The 23,987-nt window shown below is 41.2% G+C and overlaps 1 protein-coding gene across 5 annotated transcripts in view; it reads left to right on the top strand.

Moving 5' to 3' along the window:
- Positions 1-23,987, top strand: part of NPRL3 (NPR3 like, GATOR1 complex subunit) — a 202,910-nt gene that overhangs the window by 82,396 nt on the left and 96,527 nt on the right. For all 5 annotated transcript variants that reach the window (XM_075830052.1, XM_075830053.1, XM_075830051.1 and 2 more), the window contains 2 exons: positions 14,406-14,559; positions 17,105-17,186. In XM_075830052.1, coding sequence (XP_075686167.1) covers positions 14,406-14,559; positions 17,105-17,186 — 236 coding nt within the window. The remainder of the gene's footprint in view (positions 1-14,405; positions 14,560-17,104; positions 17,187-23,987) is intronic.

Below are 23,987 nucleotides of genomic sequence, written 5' to 3'. Positions count from 1 at the left end.
ACTGATAGTCTGGGACTAGGCACTAAACGCAAGATCAGGAACAACAGACCGAGTCTTTCTAAAAGAACACCGACTATATCTAAACAAACAACTACAAATTTTTCTAATCGTACCACAACGTGTCCTTCCATTGTATCAAATTCCTTATCCATCTCCTCTATGCCGGTTCCTATATCTGTGCCAAACTTTATGAACACACCGATCAGTTCCCAATCCTCTCGTGCCAATCCAAGTCTAAATGGAGGGGACAATATGACCAACCATCCCACAGGCCCCCTTGCTACATTTCCTTTTTTAGGCCAACCCAGTCTGAACTTGGGCACAAAACCATAACATCAAGTACACAGGCCAGAAGGGATGATAAGATGCAGATATTTAATTTATCCTCCTGTGAACTCAATCCTCATCAACTAACTCTATTAAAGAAGGGTCTATCATATACTCCTACTCCCTCCTTTGACGAATTTATATGGGTAAAGGACATTAATCTTTTTGCACGAAAATTGGCCTTACATAAGCACTTTAAGGGCACTATACCTGATAGAATGCTCCAAGACCGTGTAGAATCTAATACCTTGAGAGATTTGGAGAGCTTGCTCTATGAGAGTGAATTTGGAGTTATGGATGCTGTTGGGCCACTTTCATCCTTACGTCTCAAATCCAAGCTCACCCCCCCCCCCCTTCTCACAATATAGTCATATCGACACTTTTGTCAGGATGGTTTGTAATGACCTTAAGAAGCTGAAGGTTAATAGATCTGGTACACTTGGCAACCTTAGCAATAATGAAAGACTGGCACTGGATGATCTATGTAAGAACGATAGTTTGGTCCTTAAATCCTCTGATAAGGGAGGCAATATAGTGATCATGGACCAGGCTGACTATGTCAGCATGGTCCAAGGTTACTTGACGATAACACCACCTATGTTACTCTGGGAGGTAATCCCACGGTGAGTTACCTATCGGAACTGTATACCCTCCTAGATGTTGCTAAAAATGAGAATCTCATCACTACTGATGAATTTAAATGCCTTTATAATCCTACTCCCACTTTGGCAACCTTTTATGCGTTGCCAAAGGTTCATAAAGCTACTTCTCCTATCCCTGGAAGACCTATTGTGTCAGGTAACGATAACCTGACACAGGGAATTAGCCTTTATATTAATGAAATATTGTCACCTTTTGTCTCTTCCATATCCTCCTACCTGAAGGACACCAAGGACACCGTCACCAGGATCCATGAGATCAATGTAACTTCCACTACTATGGTGGCGAGTATAGACGTGGAGTCACTATACACCAATATTCAGCACGACCTAGGACTCACTGCCATCAAATATTTTTTAAGCACCAAAGGCACTCAATTTCAACGACACAATGATTTTGTGCTGTCACTCCTACGCTTTTTACTTACACATAATTATTTCATTTTTTACAATAAATATTATCACCAAATTAAGGGCACAGCCATGGGCACTGTTTGTGCACCTACTTATGCGAATCTTTTTTTAGGGTGGTGGGAAGACACCATTGTTTTTTCTGACGATTTTCTTTTTTTCACTTCTCACATTTCTTTCTGGGGAAGATACATTGATGACATTCTCATCCTGTGGGATGGGGATGCCAACACTTTCAATGACTTCATGTCTATGCTCAATACCAATCCTATTGGCATGAAATTCACGTACGAGATACACGATCATGCTATCAATTTTCTTGACCTTAAGATCTCTCTGGATCCTGATGGCGGTGTCCAAACGGATATTTTTCGGAAGGCAACTGCCACCAACAACTTTTTACATTGGGAAAGCCACCATCCACCAGCCCTTAAGAAAGGGATACCCATAGGTCAGTATTTAAGAGCCAAACGTAACTGCTCTAATGTATTATCTTTTCAAGCCGAATGTGATGGACTTTACAATAAGTTCAGAGCACCAGGATATCCCAAGAAGTGGTTGCATAGGGCCTATGCCAGGGCAAGGGCATCTGAGAGAAACAACCTATTAATAGTCTAATAGGGGAAACAAACCTATCAAAACAGGATCATCCAGTGCCATCCGCTGTATAGGCACCTTTGATGCATGCTCTCCCCAGATTGTCCAAATTTTACAAAAACACTGGGCTATTCTCACCGCCGATCCCGATTTGAAGTATTCTGTTATAGCTAATCCAAGCAGAACCTATCGTAGGGGAAGGAACTTACGGGACTTTTTAGTACATAGTCATTTTTCTAGACAATCCAATACTTCATCTACCTGGCTTAGATCACCAGTGAAAGGATTTCATCCATGTGGCAGATGTTCCTTCTGCCCCTTGATGCAGACTGTAAAGAACTTCATAAACCCTACTGATGGCAAATCATATTTAATTGAACAATTTCTTAATTGCCAGAGTAGTGGGGTTATTTATATTGTTAAATGCCCATGCCCCAAGTTGTATGTGGGTAAGACTATACAGGAGTTGAGACGACGTGTATCTAAACATCTTAGCACCATCAATCGCAATGAAGATACGACTCTCTCAAGACATATCCATGAATTTCATGGGGGTAACCCTAAGCTGCTTATGTTCTGGGGTATTACCCAGATCAATATGGGCCCCAGAGCTGGCAATCTCGACCGTAGACTCCTACAAGAAGAGGCACGGTGGATCCATCGCCTAAACACTATGTCCCCCTCAGGTCTGAACGAGGGATTTACCTTCAGTGCGTTTCTCTGATCCTAAGTCATTATTTTATTCTCATCCTAATGTCTACCTTCGTGGATATATTAAAAAGCCACTATCTGCTTACTTGCCATATACCAAATGACTTATACCTTTGTTATCAATTTTCATATCGACCACACACATTAAAATGTGATGGTCTCAACATGCTATTCATATTTGATTCTGACATTGACTACATGTTTATGGCGGTTTACTGTCATTGATACTATGCATTCCTTACCCTAACCTTGTTAAATCTTTAAATGGACCATATATTCCCTTCTGGGGTTCTTTAATAATGTCATTGTTCAATTTTACTACTCTAAATACTTACCATACCATTATATAGGAATCGGCTCATTTCTTGCTCCAAGACCGTTATCTTCACTGATGCGCCTGCGCTTGTTTCTGCTAGACCGTCCAACTGACTAACATTGGCTGTAACTAAGCTCTGTTGCCGGCGCTAAGTCGTTTAATTGCTCATTTGCGCATGCGCCGGTAACTTCTCTTGAACACTTATTGATTCAGGACACAATATATGCACTCTTTATAGCGGATGCGCATGCGCCTCATCCCACTCCTCACTGGTCTACCTTATCTGATCTCCTATTCGTCGGTCGATATTTCTGAACGGCCGGTTTGTTCGCTACAATGTCATTGGTCCCTCTTCTGACACACCCTCTGATACGTAATTCGACATGTCCATATTAAGATTTTCTCTTTCTGCGCCGCCATTAGCCCCGTGTACCCCTGAGGACGCTACTCTGTAGCGAAACATGTCGTGGGGGCTGTCAAGATTTTAATACCTACCGTTGACCGGACCTACTGTCTACCTATTAGCCAATTTAACAATTTAACTTGCTAATGATAGGAATCTACGTTCCTATTCTATCACTATATATGCCTGTATTCACACAGGTAAATTACCTCCATGTCCGGTCCTAGGTAGTGATAATTTTAATGCAATTCTATGTGGTCTGTCTTGCTATACGTAGCTTAATAAAGTTTGTTCTACTATCTATTGGTAGTTGGGAAATAGGGCTTGGTTGTCTGCAGGCAATCCCCTCTTTTGTTAATTGTTCATTGCGCCCGCCAACTACCAGGGGTCTCCTCTACGTCTTGTTCTTCATTATCAGGACACTCGATTAACGTTAATCTCTGTGTATGTGGCTGCACATCGCTGCTGTGTAAATGAATGGAGAGGAGTGTATGACGCTGACTGGTCACCGATTTGGTCAGCGTCATACACGTAAACATGCCCAGTTAAAAACACAATACACGCCCAGTTGGACATAACGAAAAAAAAAACGCCCAATTGTCCATTTCAAAGCTCATTTGCATATATATAAAATAGCTCATAACTTGGCCAAAAATGAACGTTTAAAAAAATAAAATGTTACTGTTATCTACATTGCAGCGCCGATCACATGCAATAGGAGATAGGGATTTGAGAATCTGGTGACAGAGCCTCTTTAAGAAACACCCAGTTGGGCATTAAGAAAGTAATTAGCATAAATCTAAAATTGCTCATAACTTCCTCAAAAATGATCGTTTTTCAAAATAAAAAACAATGTTGTTATCTACATTACAGCGCCAATCACATTATGTAGGAAATAGGGCACTTATAATGTGGTGGTAGAGCCTATTTAACCCCTTGGTGACCAACCGTACGCCTTTTTACGTTCCTCACTAAGGGGATTTAGGCTAAGGCGACGCCTTTTCACGTGATCGCTTTAGCCTAAAGTAGCGGCGAAACGGAAGATCAGAGCTCTGTTCTCTCAGCTACCGGAGGTAGCTGAGAGTTCGGAGCAACGACCAGAGATCATAACGAGTGGTCTCTGGTCACGTGATCGCCGTGAATCGTTATTTCACGGCGTTCACGCTAAAGCGGCAGATCGTCGCCATTTCTCTCTCCTCATGGAATAACTCCTTAGAGAGGAGAGAGAACGGGTAATTAGTGTTCCCCCACCCCTCCCACGTCCGATCCTCCCACGTCCGACCCTCCCCCTCGTCCGATCCCTCCCCCCAAAATGGCTCATGCATGCGCAGTGCATAGCTCCGTTCTCCGTTCGGAGCAACGATCAGAGACCATCACGAGTGGTCTATGGTCACGTGATTGCCGTGAATCGTTATAACGATTCACGGCGATCACGGTAAAGCGGCAGATCGTTGCCATTTCTCTCTCCTCTCATGGAATAACTCCTTAGAGAGGAGAGAGAACGGGTAATCAGTGTCGTCCCCCGTCCGATTCCCCTTCATGTCCAACCCCCCCACCCCCAAAAAATGGCGCCCGCATGTGCAGTGCAAAGCTTACCTGTGTCGGTAGCTGGCACAGCAACAGTCAGGGACCGTTGTGACTGGTCCCTGGCTAGGTTTTATCACAGAGATCACTGACAGTTATTTTCATAACATAGCCAGGACATGGGCTGTGTTTCTCTCTCCTCCCATTGTAGCTGTTCTGAGAGGAGAGAGAAATCGGTCTGCATCCTGTGCTGTGAAGAAAGAAAAAGTGAAAAAGCAAATCATCTTTCTAATATATACATATATATATATATAATATATAAAATCTAGATTAGCGTTAGTGCTAGTTTAGCGTTAGTGCTAGTTTAGCGTTAGTGCTAGTTTAGCGTTACTTTAGGTTTAGTGCTAGTTTAGCGTTACTTTAGGGCTAGGTTAGCGTTACTTTAGGTTTAGTGCTAGTTTAGCATTACTTTAGGGTTAGGGCTAGTTTAGCGTTCGTGTTTAGGGCCGTTAGAATTTATTTTACGTCTGTTATATAAAAAAAAAATAATACATTTGTGTCGTTTTTAGGTTTACTTTAGGTTTAGGACTAATAGGGCATATATATATATATATATATATATATATACACATACACACATATCTAGAAATATGTCTCAGCGAATGTACAGCGCGGAGCAAGCCTACGCCTTGCTATGTTCCGACAGTTCTGAAAGCGAAACAGACACCGCTTCAGAATTTGTTCCCGACAGTGACGATTCTAGTTCTACCGCTGAACCCCATAGTCCTATGGTGGTAGATATGTCAGTCGCTGTAGAGGTGTCAAGTGCAGGGCCGAGTGTTGCAGTCCCTCCCGTGATGTGGGATCCTGCACTATCATTTTCCCCCCAAGTACCCCAATTTGAAGCAACTCCAGGAATTAGTGTTGACGTCCAAAATTTTACCCCATATAATTTTTTTCATTTATTTATATGTGATACGGTCCTAGACTTGATAGTCCAGCAGACTAATCTGTATGCTAGGCAATTTGTTCTGCAAAAACCTGCGTCTATATACTCAAGACTGTGGAGCCCCACAAGTGTCCCAGAAATAAAAAAAAATTTAGGCATTACCCTCAATATGGGTTTGGTTAAAAAAAACATCTGTCCAGTCCTACTGGACTTCTAGTGCTGTCCACGCTACCCCTGTATTTGCAGCAGTGATGTCCAGAAACCGCTATGAGGCCCTAATGCGATTCATGCATTTTACCGACAATTCCCAAGTCCCCCCAAGAAGTGACCCAGCCTATGATCGGCTTAATAAATTAAGGCCATTAATCACCCTTCTAAGTGATTTATTTCTAAAGTTGTATACCCCTGATAAAAATGTTATCTGTAGATGAATCGCTCATGAGCTTCAAAGGCCGTCTTTCCTTTCGTCAATTCATCCCTTCCAAACGAGCCAGATATGGGGTGAAATTGTACAAAGTGTGCGAGAGCACAACGGGTTACACCTGCGGTTTCAAAATATATGAAGGCAGGGACCGCCAAATTTATACCCCAGGCTGCCCAGAAACTATTGCCATCTCTGGCAAAATAGTGTGGAACCTAATGGAGCCATTTCTGCACAAGGGGTACCACGTCTATACAGACAATTTTTATACTGGTGTTCCCCTTTATAAAGCCCTCCATGCTGCAAATACGGGGGCCTGTGGGACAGTACGGAAGAACAGAGTGGGATTCCCACAACAGTTGGTGTCCAGGCGTTTGGGAAAAGGAACATCCATGGCCCTTGCAAGTCAGGAATTACTTGCAGTGAAGTGGGCCGACAAGAAGGATGTCTACATGCTGTCCACCGTACACACGGACACCACTGTGGCAATTACGGAGAGGGGGGCTACCACTGCAAAGCAGAAACCTGTCTGTGTAACAGACTACAACAAATTTATGGGGGGTGTAGACCTTTCCGACCAGGTGCTTCAGCCTTACTTGGTGAAGCGCAAAAATAAGGCCTGGTACAAAAAGGTAGCAATCTACCTCATCCAGGTTGCTACCTATAACAGTTTTGTTATTTTCAAAAAAGCCCAAGGAACGCTCACTTTTCTTCAATTTCAGGAGAAGGTCATTGATCATCTCCTTTTTGAGTCCACTATACCTGCAGAATCCTGTGAATCTGAGGATTTGCGCAGGCTTTCAGAGCGCCACTTTTTACACCCTATTCCTTCCACTGAGACCCAAAAATATCCCCAAAGAAGGTGTCGGGTATGTAGCAAGCATGGCAGGAGGAGGGATACCCGCTTTTATTGCGCCATTTGTCCATCAAAACCAGCCCTTTGTAACTACCCCTGTTTCGAAACCTTTCACACGGTTGCAAATTACTAGAATTTAACACCAAAAAAAAAATGGGTGGGGGGTCTTTTTAGGGAGTCAATTTATTTATATTTTCTTTTTAGTTTGTGCTTTCCAAGTACGGATTATTTATTGTGGGAGAGGTTGTAGAGCACATTTTTTTCAGACCGTGAAACTAATTTTACCCCTTATGATTTTTTTTATTTATTTGTGGGTGATCAAGTGCTGGAATTAATTGTCCAGTACAAAATCCCACATCCACAATTTTTTTATTTTGACTGTTCTTATGACTATGTCCTGCCACATACAGCTGTTACATTCCTAATTCTGTACCGTGATACGGGCATGATATTTTTTATTTGGAGGATCTCTAATAATCGAGCTGTTCCTTATCAATACACCATGGGCTTTGTTACGGTTCTTCTGGAAATACTGACATTTTGGGGATTAGTGATCCTTTACTGTTCCTATAGATGGTTTTGGACACTGCCAATCTATATATTCTGTAGGTGATTGGTTGTTTTGTGCACATAGCGGTTCCTACCTTGCCGGGCAGGTGCCTGTTATGGTGTACCGCGTCACTTGGCACATTCGTCCCTCATAAGTATTGATGAAGCTAAAGAGACGTTGTACAACCAGTCACTGAAAAAAAAACCTTGTCATGGCAGCCCTGCAGGTGTTCTTCTATCTAGTGAACAGACTCGAGTTTGCAACATAGTTGGATACATTTTCCTCCATTTGTTTGAAGATATTGCCCGTCACTCCAGTACAGTTTATTTTTTCCTCTCTGACTGATTTTATATTAGGACAGAATTCTGTCCACAATGACATCATAATGGCACGAACTGCTTCTTCAGCAAGACATAGTCATAAGTACAGGCAAATACGTCTATAGCGACATGTATCCGTTATGAATACACGGCTTCACTTCTCTTCTGTATGCCGCACAAATTTATTAATGTGGCATATTTCTAACAAAATAACCTTCTACCACGTCTCCTCTATTTCACGTGGAAACGTAATAAGAGTTTGAAGAAAACATTATATATCCATAGTGTCTGAAATGATACCCATTATTTCCTCCTTTAAAAATGTTTGGTCCGCATGCCCACTACACCACTAGATGAATACCTTTTAGGGGTTTAGATTTTAAAATGGGGTCATTTCTGCGTGTTTTTTTTGTTTTTGTTCAGGCAGCTCAATGCCTCTAAATGCATGATATGGGGCCTAGAATTTATTCAATTGTGCCCTGAAAGCCAAAGGGTGCTCCCTCTCTTTTTGGCCCAGCCACACGTCTAATAAGCAGATTGGGGCAACAATGGAAGTATTTTTGAAAACAGGGTGATAGATTTTGGGGTGTGTTTCTTCATTTTCATGTTCGCTTTACAAAGAAATCGATCTTCAAAGTGATACTTTTATATAAAAGTGATTATTTTTTTTATTTCACCTGCTATGCATTAAATTTAGCAATAAACTGTGGGGTCAAAATACTCACTACACCCCTAGATAAATACCTTAAGGGGTCAAGTTTTCTAAATGGGGTCGTTTATGGGGAGTTTCTATCGTTCTGGTAGTTCAAAACCTCTCCAAATGTACAGTGGGGCCTAAAACATTTTCAAGCAAAATATGAGTCCTGAAAGCCTCCGGGTGCTCCCTCCCTTTCGGGCCCTGCTGTGTGTCTAGGCAACGCATTAGGGTCACAACGGGGGCATTTTTGAAAACAAGAGAGACAGGGTGATTGATTTTGGGGTGTGTTTCTTCATTCTCATGGTCGCTTTACAAAGAAATCGGTCTTCAAAGTGATACTTTTATGAAAAAAGTGAAATTATATTTTTTTTATGCCTGCTTTGCATGAATTCTTACAAAAAAACTATTGGGTCAAAATACTTACAACATCCCTTAATAAATACCTTAAGGGGTGTAGTTTTCAAAATGGGGTCACTTGTGGGGGTTTCCACTATTCTGACACCTATGAGCCTCTGAAAACCTGGCTTGGTGCAGGAAAACAAAATGTACTTCAAAATTTATAAAATTATTACTAAACGTCTTCTAAATTGCTCAAAAATTATAATTTTTTTCAAAAGTGCTGCCAAAATAGAGTAAAGAGATGGAAATATATATTTAATAAAAATAATTGTACTGTATGTGTGTACATATGTGACATATTGCAGTTAAAAATAGGGAAAAATGATAATTTTTACAAAATGTCTTCAATTTTTCTATTTTTTTATTAATTTCCATAAATCGTATCAGTCTACTTTTACCACTTTAATAAAGTACAACATGTGACGAAAAAACGATGTCAGAATTAATTGGATATTCAAAACTTTCACAGAGTTATTCTCTGATAAATTCAGACATACCAGATTTGACAAATTTGGCTTGGTCATTAAGGTCCAAACAAGCTTGGTCACTAAGGGGTTAATCATTGTTTAACGGATCCGTTTTTTTCTGCACTTTCGCAGACAAAGACTACTGCGTTCATATCTGCGTCAGGGCTCCGTTCAACCCTGACCGAAACAAGCGGAAAACATAGGTTCATTTCACCATTGAAGTTTTTTAAGGGTTCCGTTGTTTTGACGGAATCAATACCTTCGTTGACTACGCTATTCATTCTGTCAAAAGGCAGAACCCTTAAACAACGTTGACAAACGGAAAGCATTTGCACTGGACCCATCACCATTGAAATCAATGGTGATTCAAAGGGAGACCTATGCTTTCCATTTGTTTCAGTCAGGGTTCCGTTCAAGGGTTCTCCTGACAGAAAGCTCAGACGGAAAAGTTGAACAGAGCCCTGACGCAGTTGTGAACGAAGCCTGAAAGTGAAAGCAAGAAAGATGCAAAGTTAAAAACGGACCCGTTAAAAACGGAGTATAACTAATGACAAACTGACACAAACGGAAAGAAGAGAGTCTGTTTTTTGATGGATCCGGTAAACTGATCCATTAAAAAAAAAACATATTTTACCTTGCATTGCATTCAGTCTGGCATCCGTCAGTCTGTCCGTTTTTCTTTTTTTATTTCAATGGATCTGCTAAAATGAATGCCACAACGCAGATGTGACCGAAGCCTTACATTAATTTTTCATCTAAACATTAAGTTCCTACCTTCTAAGGCTTCGTTAACAACTGCGTCGGGGTTTCGTTCATGGGATCTGTCAGACCTCTTCGTCACGTGAACCCATGAACCGAAACCATAGCTTTCCGTTTGCATTACCATTGATTTCAATGGTAATGCTTCCGTTGCTACTGGTTTCCATTTGTCTCCGTTCTGTAAGGTTTCCGTTCTTACGGTGGAATCAATAGTGTAGTCGACTACGAAGCCTTGCCAGATAATCTAGGGTTGCCATCCACTGCACATATAGGGTGGAGATTTAAATATTGGGGTTTAGTCAGTTGAAATATTTTTAGGTTTTACATTTTCAGTTCCTTTATCATCCTTTAAAAGGGTATGAGCTCAGATGAGATGGATTATTTCCGTCGTGGATTTACCAAAAATCATGTGCGATTTCACCCTTTGCATTGCAGCATGCCCTAAAATGTGCACGAGCTTGTGAAACCTCATTCACATGTTTTGCACTGTGTTTTGTCATGCGACCTAAGAGTACGTGCTATTGTAGGTGTCCCAAAATTGTTTTTAAAATGAGTATTTGAAAAATGTATGATTTTATCAAGTGTCCCACCTGTAGCGCAGGAAGTCGACAGCCATTTACCACATACACAATACATATTGTACGCCATGTGATGTAATAACGTCTATGTTTTGTGCCGTGTACAGAAGTGTAGCTGGGCTCCATTTTGCAATCATACTTTGGCTCTTCACCTAACACACATGATTTTACATGCACCATATATATATGATACACATCGCGCTGTATGGGATCTATATTAACTGTAAAAAAATGTTTTATTGTATAATGAAAAGTTCTGCCATTTTCTAATATACTTGTATCACTTACTTGTGTTTTACATAATCTCTGCTTGCAATCATTGAATGGGAACCTTCATTTTCTTTCACTTCAAGAGAATAAAAATCGATCCTGGTCATGTGCCCTGATAACTGTAAACAATGCAAGTTTTTATTCATTTACTGCAAGCATATATCGTGACTGTTTATCATACAATGAATACATTTAGTGGGTGTCGTTTTATTGGATTATTATATTGATGTCCTAAAGGAGTTTGTTACCTCTTAATATAGCGCGATGGTTTTACACTTTACATAGTATTAATAGTTATCTGTATTCTATATGAGTGTGATCATTATTTTACAAAAGGACCTGGGAATATAATTCACACACATTTGCTCCAGAAATCTAAAAGTTTAAACAGTATAATAAAGTGACAGGTCGTTTTGTAAGTCTATCCATCAGCTGTAATGTAAATCTGCTGAACATCATGCTACATACACGTATATATTGTCCATCAAGGAATATGACAATGTGAGAGTAAAGAAAACCTGTATAATAATAATAATAATAAAGATACAGTGATTATATCATGACGTGTAGGGATTATTTATTATGCAGTATATTCGGGATACATCTGTACATCTGTTTTGTAAGATATGATGAAGTTCAGCAGACATTTGGTTGTGTCATCTTGTGCCTGCAGATTCAATTTGCCTATGTTAATCTATACTGCTCCTATGGAAAACATGGTTAGTCAGCAGTGTGAGAGCCAAAGACACCCTATGGTGATAACGCAGAATTAGGACTGTACGTATCTTATCTGTATACCTCCTCCACCCTGCAGTCCGCTAATCAAGAGACCATCCCTCCAAATCGGCCCCTACAGAATCATGACGCATCAGAAATGCAGCCTTCAAGGAATGCAAAGTCATATGTCACATCAATCCTATAATGCCAGATAATGAATGTCAGACTGGCTAGAAGAAGTATATTGGTCTATGACATATCTGACACCCCCTGTGTGTAAGCGATTTCTGCCTGACCAGACAAATAGTGATAGTAATAGGAATGTCTTATACAAGTTCACCGAAACTCTCTTGTATGGTCTCCCTCTCTCTCAGGGGATTTTACTGTGTTAAAGAAACATGCCAATAATTGCATTCTAGATGTGGGTTTATTGTTTAGTTCATGCAAGTAAACTTGTATCGATGGTGCCATTAACATCAGGATCGGAGCGTTTAGCGATGTGCCGAGACAGCAGAGGCTCTATTATACACTACAGGAATTGGAATTTTTCAAGACATCATTGCCTATCTGATCTCTGGGGGCTGATGGGACACCCACCAATATACAGAACCGAGGTTGCCTGGCCAACTATCCGAGCAGAAAATTGGCTTTAAACAGCGAATGGCAGACTCTGATGTTTCTGTATCTCTGACCATTCATGTACGACTACTTCTTTGCCAGTCAGACACTCCGGTTCTCAGGATCAGCGGAGGTCCCTACATTTGGAGCCCTAACCTTCAGATTTGTATGGCATATCCAGTTAATATGCCATAAAAGTCCCTTGAAATAGAAATTAGCAAGAACATGTGCATCTCTATGTGAATGAGGTACTGAGAGTGAAATGACTGCAGCGGCCAGATGTTACACGGTGGAGAATGGGATGTAATATCCCATCCACCCAGTGACGTCAAAAATGGGCATTTTGAAGGGCAAGTTGCTGTTTTTGAGGGGGCCTTTTTTTTTTCTTTTTTTTCCTCGCTTTAGTGGAGAAACTGCAATGGAAAACACAAGTAACTTGAGGTTTTTTTTTGTGGTACAGCAATGTGGTTTTCCATAGAAATTGTTCTAGAAGCATTTTTCTAGAACTGGTCCTACCACAAACTGCATCTGCAAATGTGTGTTTTTTGTTGCATTTTTTGCTGTGCGGTAATGACGCGGCTTTCTGCTACACAGTTATCGACCTTTGTGGACATAATATTGGTAATATACAATATCAAAACATTAACACTTGGATACTATTGATTTAGTTTTAGATCTACATGGGTGTTCAGAGAAACAATATCATTTTATTGGAGAGTTCTTTGTGTTACATATACGTAAACTTAAGGGCCTTTTACACTGGCCGACAATAGGCCGGTGCAGCGAGCGCCGATCAACGAGACATCGATGATCGGTGCTCGTTTGCTCCTGTCACACGGAGCCATGTATGGGGACTCCGTTACTCCGATCGCTCGTCCCCATCCATTATTATCGTGTCGGCAGCGCTTCTCCCTGTTTACACAGGGAGATGTGCTGCCGACAATGATAATCTTTTAGTTTTTTAAAACAATACGACCAGCAGATGATCGAGCGCTTGCTCGTTCATCTGCTGATCGCTGCCCTGTTTACAGGGCAATTATCGGCAACGAGCGTTATATGAAGGCTCGTCTGCACGATAATCGCCCAGTGTTAAAGGGCCTTAACTCTTTAGAGACTAAATCTAAGCTTTATCTAAATTCATGCAACCCAAAAATGACTTTACTAGCCAGTGAAACTATGTATTGTTATCCCATGTCAAACCATGTCTCCTGCTATATATGGCTACTTCTTAACAGTAGAATAATGCTCGAAATAAAGCCGCATGTGGCCATGGGCATCGGCACTGACTCCCATCTAAAGCTGGCCATAGACAGACATGAGATTTTTGTTGTCAGAACCCCCGATAACCTATGGTCTATGGCGACAGGTGGGCAATCCCTCAATGTCTGCCTTCAGGGGAAACATGGATTGTACGGGTCAGATTTCCACCCTATTGATTCAACAAGTTAAGCGTCACCAAAGGTTTTGGGTGATCGCTTATCCTTTGCTTACCATAGAAATAACATGATTTGCATTGTCACACAAAAATGATACAAAAAGTTATTTATTGTAAATAGCAATAGAATTCTGCTGATGATGCCGGCTGTGGTGTTATCTATTGGGACTACTGACAGGATGTCCGAAAAAATATGTCTGCCCCCAAGCTCACTACTATATCTAGTTTATCTCCAGTTCTGAGAACTTCTATACAATACAGTTTTTTGCCAGTATGGTTATAATGTGGCCGGTAAAACCGATCTGGATATTGTTGAGGCAGAGGGATTGACATATAATGTGATTTGGAGCCACGTGTTTGATAATGGCCAGCATTACACATTTCTACATGTAATGGTTGTCCCTTTTCTTGTGTTCTTCAGGCGAATGCAGACCCTTCTGTAATAAACTGCTTGCACAATCTGTCTAGAAGAATTGCCATTGTATTGCAGCATGAGGAGCGCCGCTGTCAGTATCTAACTAGAGAGGCGAAACTAATCCTGGCTATACAGGATGAAGTCTCCGCCATGTCTGAGAGTGAGTAGGGGGAAGGCCTTGGTGGTTGAAAAGGAGATGATTGTTATATGTACGAGTTGTTTTTTTTAATTATTCATCTCATTGTTATTGTTTCCATATTCTTTGTGTCTAAATTCATCTGTGTTTACAAGATCTCCGATTGCAGTCGGCGAATGCAAACATTCATTTATGTCTGAAAACCCCTCCAGACTTCTGCTCACACATTGATGTAACTTAATAACACATATATGGTTTATGGTTTGTGACATAAGCAGACGCTACGCTCTTTCCCTCTTCTAGCCAAAGTGACCAGCTGTACAGATAATCACGATTTGTGAATATGGAGAGAAAAATTAGCAGATTTCATTTTTATTTTTTTTGTTGCAAAGATGCGAATATATCCTGTAAAAATATCTGCTATTCTATCAAAATATGGCAATAGGTAAATGGTAAGATTGGGGATGCTACTGGTAAAAGATTGTTTTGTCTGAGTGGGGTAAAATTTGTAATATGAACATTAAGCCTTAGGCCCCATGCACACGACCGTGTTTTTGCGTCCGCAATTCCCCCGCAAATCCACGGGAGAATTGCGGACCCATTCATTTCTATGGGCCCATACACACTATCCGTGTTTTCACGGGTCTCCGCATGTCCGCAAATCCGTGCCGCAGAAACTCAGGACATGTCTTATTACGGGCCGCAAATTCGATGCGGACATGCCAATAGAAGTCAATGGGCCCGTGTAAATTGCGGATACACCTCCGTGTGTCATCTGCAGTTTGCGGATTTGCGGAAGTGTTGCTAGGCGACGACCGGGAATGAGTTCTGTCGTCATCCTGTTTTACCTCTTTTTTTTTTTTCATCCGCATTTTGCGGATTACTTACGGATGAACTGCGGATTACATACGGATGAACTGCGGAGGACATTTCACGGAACACGGTCCTGGAATTTGCGGACCAGAAAAACACTACGGTCGTGTGCATGAGGCCTAAGGCCTCCTGCACAGGCTGCGTATTTTCTGTAGAATTTCTCTTGGGATTGTATTACAGTAGCAGCAATTTGTATGACTTTTGAACAAATCTCACCCACACGCTGTAGAAAGAAATCCTCAGAAAAGATGTGCAGAAATTGACCCGTGGTGCAGATTCTAAATCTGCAGCATGTCAATTTGAGTTGCGAAAATGCTGCGGAATTTAAGCACAAAAATTCTTCATAAGCGGCTTTGGCAGGGGCCTTAAAGGGAACCTGTCACCAGCATTTCACCTATTAACCCAGCAATACCTGGCGGTAGTGGGTGAAAAATCATTTCTATATAACCTATAATTGTCTTCTTAGTCGGCTCTGTAGCGCTAGTATTCAGCTTTTTAGTGTTCCCACACCGTATGCTAATGAGCATAAGAGTCATATCTTCTTTCCTCAAGTCTTTCCGAGTTAACCCCGCCTCCTTACTTTTGATTGACAGCTCCTCGCCTTCCCCCAGCACACAAAATACCGCACTTCTGCACTGATGTCCTCTTCTGGTGTGTGCGCAGAAAGGGACACTGGATTGTTACAATAAAAGGCGCAAAATGTTTGCAGACCGTTATTTACAGTCGGAGGAGGAGTTTAGGAGAGGGGATAACGGCAATTAACTTTTTATAGCAGCGGCCAGTGAGGGATAAGTAAAGTTCAATAGGTGAAATGCTGGTGACAGGTTCCCTTTAAGGCCCTTTTACACTGGCCAATTGTCGGGCAAACTGTGAACGCTCGTTGCCGATAATTGGCTTGTGTAATCAGGGCAACGATCAGCCGATGAACGAGCAAATACTCGTTCATCGGCTGATTGTATTGTTTTAAATGGCCAAAATATTATCATTGTCGGCAGCACATCTCCCTGTGTAAACCGGGAGATGGGCTGCCAACCTGATAAAAATGTATGGGGATGAGCGATCGGAGTAACGACCGATCGCCCCCTACATAGCTCCTTGTGATCGTGAGCGCAGATCAACGAGCTGTCTCGTTGATCGGCGCTCGATTACACTACCCTCGTCGGGCCATGTAATATCCGCTTTAGAATAGACTTTCCATCAATTTCTTTCAATTTTTTTTATCTTGGAAAAAACGGAGGTGGTCACTGGTGGCTAACAATATTGCTTCAAAAGATGCTTTTAAACTGTAATGGAGACATTTATCACAACCAGTGTAAGGGAAAAGTGAAGTCGTTGTCCAAACAACCAACCAATCGGGCCAATGCTTTCATTTTCCAAAATGCCTCTGAGAAATGACAGCTGGAATCTGATTGGTTGCTTTGGCAACTGCTGCACTTTTTCCTTTAACTAGTATTGATAATTCCCTTAAGTCCCAAGCTTTTTGGACTCCTTGGAGTTTAACATTGGGTAAGAAGTGGGATACTTGGGTAAGATGAAGTCACACTGCAGATCTGCCGCTGTGTGGTAAAGGTGTGTCTCTTTGCCACACCGTTACCGTTGCCACCCTGTGGTGAACATACCTATGTATATTTAACTTTTTGATGCACAATTATTATGCTTCTTAGCCAATATTAATCAGATATTTGTGCCTTTACAGCGGATGAGGGTCCACAGTCACCATTTCACCATATTTTACCTAAGTGCAAACTAGCGAGAGACTTAAAGGAAGCTTATGACAGGTATGTGTTCTCTCCATCTCTAATGTGTACATTTTTTTTTATTGAGCAAGCAATGTGTTGTCTGTGATATGGCAATATCGGTTTGTTATGAAGGTTTCCACTGTTTGACATTTTTGGGTATAATACCTTCCTCCTTTCTATCATTCTCACAGCTGAAATGGTATTTTCCAGTTAACATCACCACCTAGTAGGGATGTCACGAGACCAGAATTTGGACTTCGATACAGATACTTTGTGTAAAATTGCCATACTCCATAACAAAACGATACTTTGCCAACAATTATAATAACTAAAAAAAGTTCTTCCGTTTTCTGATGTGAGGCACGTGGTGTAATTAACCCCATCATGTTCCTCACAGTCATAATGGACAACATTGGGTTAAATGTGTGAGGTACATGATGGGGTTAATTATTGTTAATGTGAGGCACATGGAGGTTCAAAATTCATACCTCGTGCCTCACATTAATAAGTGAAAGAAAGCAATTTTTGTTTTAGAACATCGTAAACATCAATATTGACGCTATAAATTTGTTGTTATGGACGCGACAATACCAAATATGTGTATATTTTATGTGTTGAGACTCATTTTAATGTTTATTGTAAAAAATGTGTTGTTTTTTTTAACATTACTTTTATTTATTTTTTATTTTTAAACTTTAATGTACTGTCATATCTATATACTGATAATACACAGGCAGTTGTTAGGACATACCTAAGTATGCCCTAACAACAGGCAATATGGTAGGACAGCCCTGGGGTCCTTTAATGGACCCTGGGATGTCTCCCCATATAAGATATTTCCCTAGATCGCGTCACAAGGATTCCCTGTGACACGATCCAAAGCACATCCCCCCTTCTCATTTTCTCCTTGAATGCGCGGTCAGCTTTGATCGCAGCATTCAAGTGAATAGCGGCGGAGATTAGAGGTTTCTCTGATCTCCGCCGTTAGAGCGGGGCTGCAGCTGTGTAATACAGTCATTGCCCCGCTCCTGAAAACAAGTGTGCCTGCATGTTCAGCATGAGGTGATGCGGCCGGCGCTGCACTAGTGAGTGGTGGCGCAGACACTGAAGACAGAACATGGGGATGTTTTGCAGTGCACCCGCCATGTTCTCTGTCTTCAGTGCCGACGCTCATTAGTGCATGAATACATAGTATACATAGTATAGAACCGTTTGAGGGTGCACGGCATTGAGATAGTATTGAAATTTCGATGCATCGTGCAACCCTACCACCTAGTGGTATAGTTGGATAACTACATTCTTATTCAAAATACAAAATCTTGCACATTCACGTTAAATTGTTTATATTACAGTAACAAATAAATGGGAGTAAAACAGTTGTTATGAAGTGAGAAACCCCACTAAAGCGAAACAACAATAATCTAAAATGCTATTTTTCTAGACTATTGAATGTGCCTGTGTGAGCCTGGCCTTAGGCTCTATTCACGCCGAATGTATCCATTGCTATAATGGGCCGGACGTATGCCAGAAGAGTTGCTTTTGGCATAGATTTGGACGGTTTGCATTGCCATAAATTTTTCTTTACGTCAACTATATTGAAAATCGTAGTCGACTTTCCAATACAAAGGGTTCTCACGAAAATCATATACATCAATATAAGTTGTTGTTTTTTAGCGATGACGGTCTGTAAGCAACATTTGCAACTGTATGGCATGCAGTTGCATATGTTGGGGCTCTATGTTTGCCGCATAGGTCAGTCAAACTTTTCTATCGTTTCCTTTGGTCAAGCCAATGCTAATTATTTTAAGTAGAAATAAGTTGATTTCACAGTTATGTTCTTAGATGTCAGTACCAAACAATAACCCATTACAAGCAATGGAAGTCATCTGGGTCCTTTACTATAGTGTATGAGGAGTAGGGTGAGGAGAGCTAATTCCTAGAGGTGAGTTACCCTGCTTTTGGGAGGGAGATCTGCAATATGAGACTATACCACCTCATGACATAGATGAATAGCACCATCTAGCAGTTGGTGCTTGTAATTACACATTTTTTATACTTGGTTTACTGATTGAGTGTATTGTTGTCTTATTAAAATATACTAGCATGAATATGGTTCCACTGGTGTGTGGTCCCCTGCTTGATAGTGCAAATATACAGTATGTTAAGAATAATAGTGGTATTATCAATATTGACATAGTGGCATATTTATAGGCAGTACAGAGGTTACAGTCACACCTGGGCCATAGGACCTAAGAGGGCCACGTCAACTTTTACACACATAATCATATTTATTACGCCTGTGTGGGACATTACTGCAAACATTATCCCTGTACTTTATAATTACTGTGTCTATTACCTCTGTACCACTTTGTGCATTATCCTTATTTTATGATGCTATAATAGTGTTTATTATACCTGTGCTGTGACATCACTATGGTCATCCATTACCTATGACATCATTATGTTTATTATATCTTTACTGTTTGTTGTTCCGGTTTTTCACTGACCATGATGACCACTTAGGCTATGTTCACACTGGGTATTTTGCAGGAGGAATATCTGCCTCAAAATTCCTTTTGGAAGTTTGAGGCAGATATTCCTCTCCCTGCACGCCGCGGGCATAAAACAGAGCGAAATACGCTTTCTCTGCCTCCCATTGAAGTCAATGGGAGGTCAGAGGCGGAAATGCCCGAATATAGGGCATATCGCTTCTTTTTCCCGCGAGGCAGTTTTACTGCTCGCGGGAAAAAGACGCAGACGCTTCCTCCCATTGAAATCAATGGGAGGCGTTCTCGGGCCATTTTTGCCGAGTTTTGCGACGCGGTTTCTGCGTAAAAAAACTCGGCAAAATACTCTGTGTGAACATAGCTGGAGGTTTGAATACAAATTAGTATAAATATTTAGATTTGTCATCCCTGATGTTGTCCATCTTAGCAGGCTACATCAGACCTTAACCAGGTACCATAAAAAAATGGGGAGATGAATATTAATTAATTTGACACTGTGCAGTCATCATCTGAATTGCCATTATATCACATTGCTTATCTATGACAACCAGTGCTGTTATTTATTGAATTAAAGAATATTTAGTTCTTGCAAGATGGAAACCCCCCACCAAATTCATTATAAATTCATCCATTATGGACACTCGCTATGTTGACACGTGTCGGATTTGCCTATGGCTTAGCTCGGATTTCAGCCGTGGATGTGCTGTTTAAAATGCGGATTTCCCATTGCAGTCAACAGGAGGCAGATTGTTTCAGAATTTAATCTGGATTTCAAATCCAGAACATGTGAATAGGGGCTAAGCCTGACATTTCCCTCCCTACGTTTGCCGGTTGTTTCCTGTAAGTGCTCATTTTAATCTGTGAAAAGGCTAATTGCATTGTTGTTACATTTCCATAAGTACATAGTATTTGCAGCAATTTTATAACATGGGTGCTTTAGGTTCAGTGCTTGGCAGGCAGCATGTTATAGAGCAGGAGGAGCTGAGAAGATTGATGTATATTTTAGTAGCGAAAGATTTAGGACCGCCCACTGGACTCCTAAACCCAGAATGAGCAGAGATTTAAATGAATAAATTACAAGTTATAATGAATCTTTTGCTACTAAAATATATATTAACCTGCTCAACTAATCCTGCTCTATAATATGCTGCCCGAAGATTGGACTGCATCTTTAACCCCTTAGGGACTTAACGCAATCCAACATACAGTTAGGGGGGGGGGCAAACTGGGCAATTGCCCAGGGCCCCCATCCTCTTATAGCCCCCTGACCGTGGCTGCTACCTGGCCCCTCATGCCCGGTGATGTCGCTAGCACCGGAGGGGGCCCCCCCGGTTGTCGCAACAGACACATTCACTTGTATGTGCATCCTCAGGACGCAGATCCAAATTAATATTATAGGCTGCACGCCACGTTTGGCCTGCTGCCTATAAGGCGCTGGTAAGAATCCCTGCGTGGGCCGTCTTGATGATGTCACTGCATCACGCCGGTCTGCGCATGTGTCCCACCCGGAGTCCTTGCATCGCTCCGTCTGTCGTGGCATCGGGGCAAGGTAAGTACAAATATTTTTTGGGGGAGGCTGTGTGGCGATATACAGGGGGAAGCACTGTGTGACACTATATAGAAGGGGGAGGAGCGCTGTGTAACACTATATACAAGGGGGGAGGAGCACTGTGTGACACTATATAGATGGGGGATCGCTTTGTGACACTATACACTGGGGGGGCGTTGTGTGGCAATATACAGGGGGGATTGCTGTGTGACACTATATACAAGGGGAGGTTCTGTGGGGCACTATATGCAAGGGAAGGGGGCTGTGTGGCACTATCTACAAGAGGAACTGTGGTACCATCTACTAGGGGGGGGTTGTGTGGCACTATATATAAGGGGTGGTAGGACTGTTGCGCTATCGACAGGGGGGCTGTTTGTGGCTTTATCTACAGGAGGCACAAAGGTGGCATTATTACTGTGGTTGTATGGTTACTGATGGGGCACTTTTATTATGTCGAGCACTGAGGGATCATTATTACCATCTGGGGCACTGTGGATTACGAGTTTGTTTAGAGAATGGGGTATAGGTAAGGAGGATGCTTGAAAAGCAAGAAACCAACATGTCTGTGTGTCAAACTCTCGTCGTGGCTGGAAGAAGTCGTCACAGTGGTCTGGGCCGGATAGAGAAAAAAGGGGAAAGTGAACGACTCTGATCAGAGAAAACAGCATCTGTGAGTCACTAGATATAAATGTGCTGTAATCACATATCCTCTACAGACCTCCTGTGTATAACTGGCACCTACCACTCACTATATGGTTACTACATGGTCGTAATATTGGTATAGTGGTTTTTATTCAGTAACTGTATGGTGGTGTTATTCAGTAACCGTATGCAGGTAATATTTCATCTGGTATAGTGGTATGATTTAATAACTGTATGTGTATATAGATAAATTTTTAAATATGCTTTGGGTCTTGCAACACTCCTGGGCGCGCAATAAATAAGTGATGCAGTTCCCTGCACATTGCCTTCTGAATTGACTGCATTATTGATACAGTAAGTGTGTGTTCACATCTGCCTCGGGCTTCCGTTCATGGGTTCTGTCAGACCTTTCCGTCAGGAAAACCGATAAACGCAAACTAAACGGAAACCATAGCTTTCCATTTGCATTTCCATTGATTTCAATGGTAATGTTTCCGTTTTAAATGGTTACTGTTTGTCTCCGTTCCGTAAGGTTTCCGTTTTTGGATGGAATCAATAGCGCAGTCAACTGCGCTATTGTTTCAGCCAAAAAAACAAACCTTATGGAACGGAGACCAAGAAAACCATTTGCAACAGAAACATTACCATTCAACTCAATGGTAATGCAAACGGAAAGCTATGGTTTCCGTTTGGTTTGCGTTCATGGGTTCCTCCTGACGAAAAGGTCTGACGGAATCTATCAACAGAACCTCTATGCAGCTGTGAATAGGCCCAAATAAAGCATTTGGGGCCCCACTTTGCCCATGGCCACACTTTGTCTAAAACCGGCCCTGCGTACAGTTACGTTGGAGCGATAAGCGGTCACCATGTCTAAAGACACGTGACCGAGTGAATTTGAATGTCCAATCCCCAGCTATTTGCGACTAAAGCCAATCACAGGTCACCGTGAAATGGTGGAGATTAGTGCTATCTAGGACAGCACCAATCCCTGCCTTGCATTCATGGGGCAGTGGCAGTGGTGCCTTATCTATTATTGCTGTTATTTTTTTTTTTATTTTTTTTTACTGCAGCAGCACTTGTGATCCCTAAATACAGATTTAGCGTCACTTCGTGACGAACGTTCAGTTTTGTTTTAAAGAGGCTCTGTCACCAGATTTTTCAACCCCTATCTCCTATTGCAGCAGATCGGCGCTGCAATGTAGATAAGAGTAACGTTTTTTTTTTCAAAAACGAGCATTTTTGGCCAAGTTATGACCATTTTTATATTTATGCAAATGAGGCTTTCTTAAGTACAACTGGGCGTGTTTAAAGTTAAGTCCAAGTGGGCGTGTATTGTGTGGGTACATCTGGGCGTTTTTACTTCTTTTCGTCAGCATCATACACTTCTATTCACAACGCCCAGCTAGTAAAAGAAGTAAAAACGCCCAGATGTACATACATAATACACGCCCAGTTGTACTTAAGAAAGCCTCATTTGCATAAATATAAAAATGGTCATAACTTGGCCAAAAATGCTCGTTTTTGAAAAAAAACAAAAACGTTACTCTTATCTACATTGCAGCGCCTATCTGCTGCAATAGGAGATAGGGGTTGGAAAATCTGGTGGCAGAGCCTCTTTAATTAAAGTTTTTTTCACTAGATTTTAGATAGCGTAGCTTCATAGTTTTAGTTTAAATTTACTTTATTAGATTTTTTATACTACAGTTTTTTTCACTAAAATATACAGCGTTAGATGTAGTGTCAGTTAGTGATAATATTATACTACAGGTTTTTAGCACTTATATATAGCATTACAGATTTGGCATCAGCTTGTTTACTAAACTTTAGTTTGTGTCAGGTACTCAGGAAAATCTTTACAGTTGTTTATTGCTGTAATTTGTTTTACTGAAGCTTGTTCAATAAAAAATTTTACGAACGCGCTGATACCAAATATGTCTACTTTTTTTTTTTTTTTAACGGTTTCATTTTTTTACTAGAATAAAAGACTTATTTTAGGGGAAAAAATAATTTTTACACTTTTATAAAACATTTATATAAATTTATTTTTTTTAAAACTTTTTACACTTATTTTTTTACCTGCAGCTCTGATCGCTGCTAGAATACATTGCACTACCTAGGTAATGTAATGTATTCCAACTGCCA

The sequence above is a fragment of the Rhinoderma darwinii genome, chromosome 6, assembly GCF_050947455.1.
Source record: "Rhinoderma darwinii isolate aRhiDar2 chromosome 6, aRhiDar2.hap1, whole genome shotgun sequence".
NCBI lineage: Eukaryota > Metazoa > Chordata > Amphibia > Anura > Rhinodermatidae > Rhinoderma > Rhinoderma darwinii.
The sequence above is the reverse complement of the archived record's forward strand: the minus strand, read 5'-3'. Positions and strand labels throughout refer to the sequence as shown.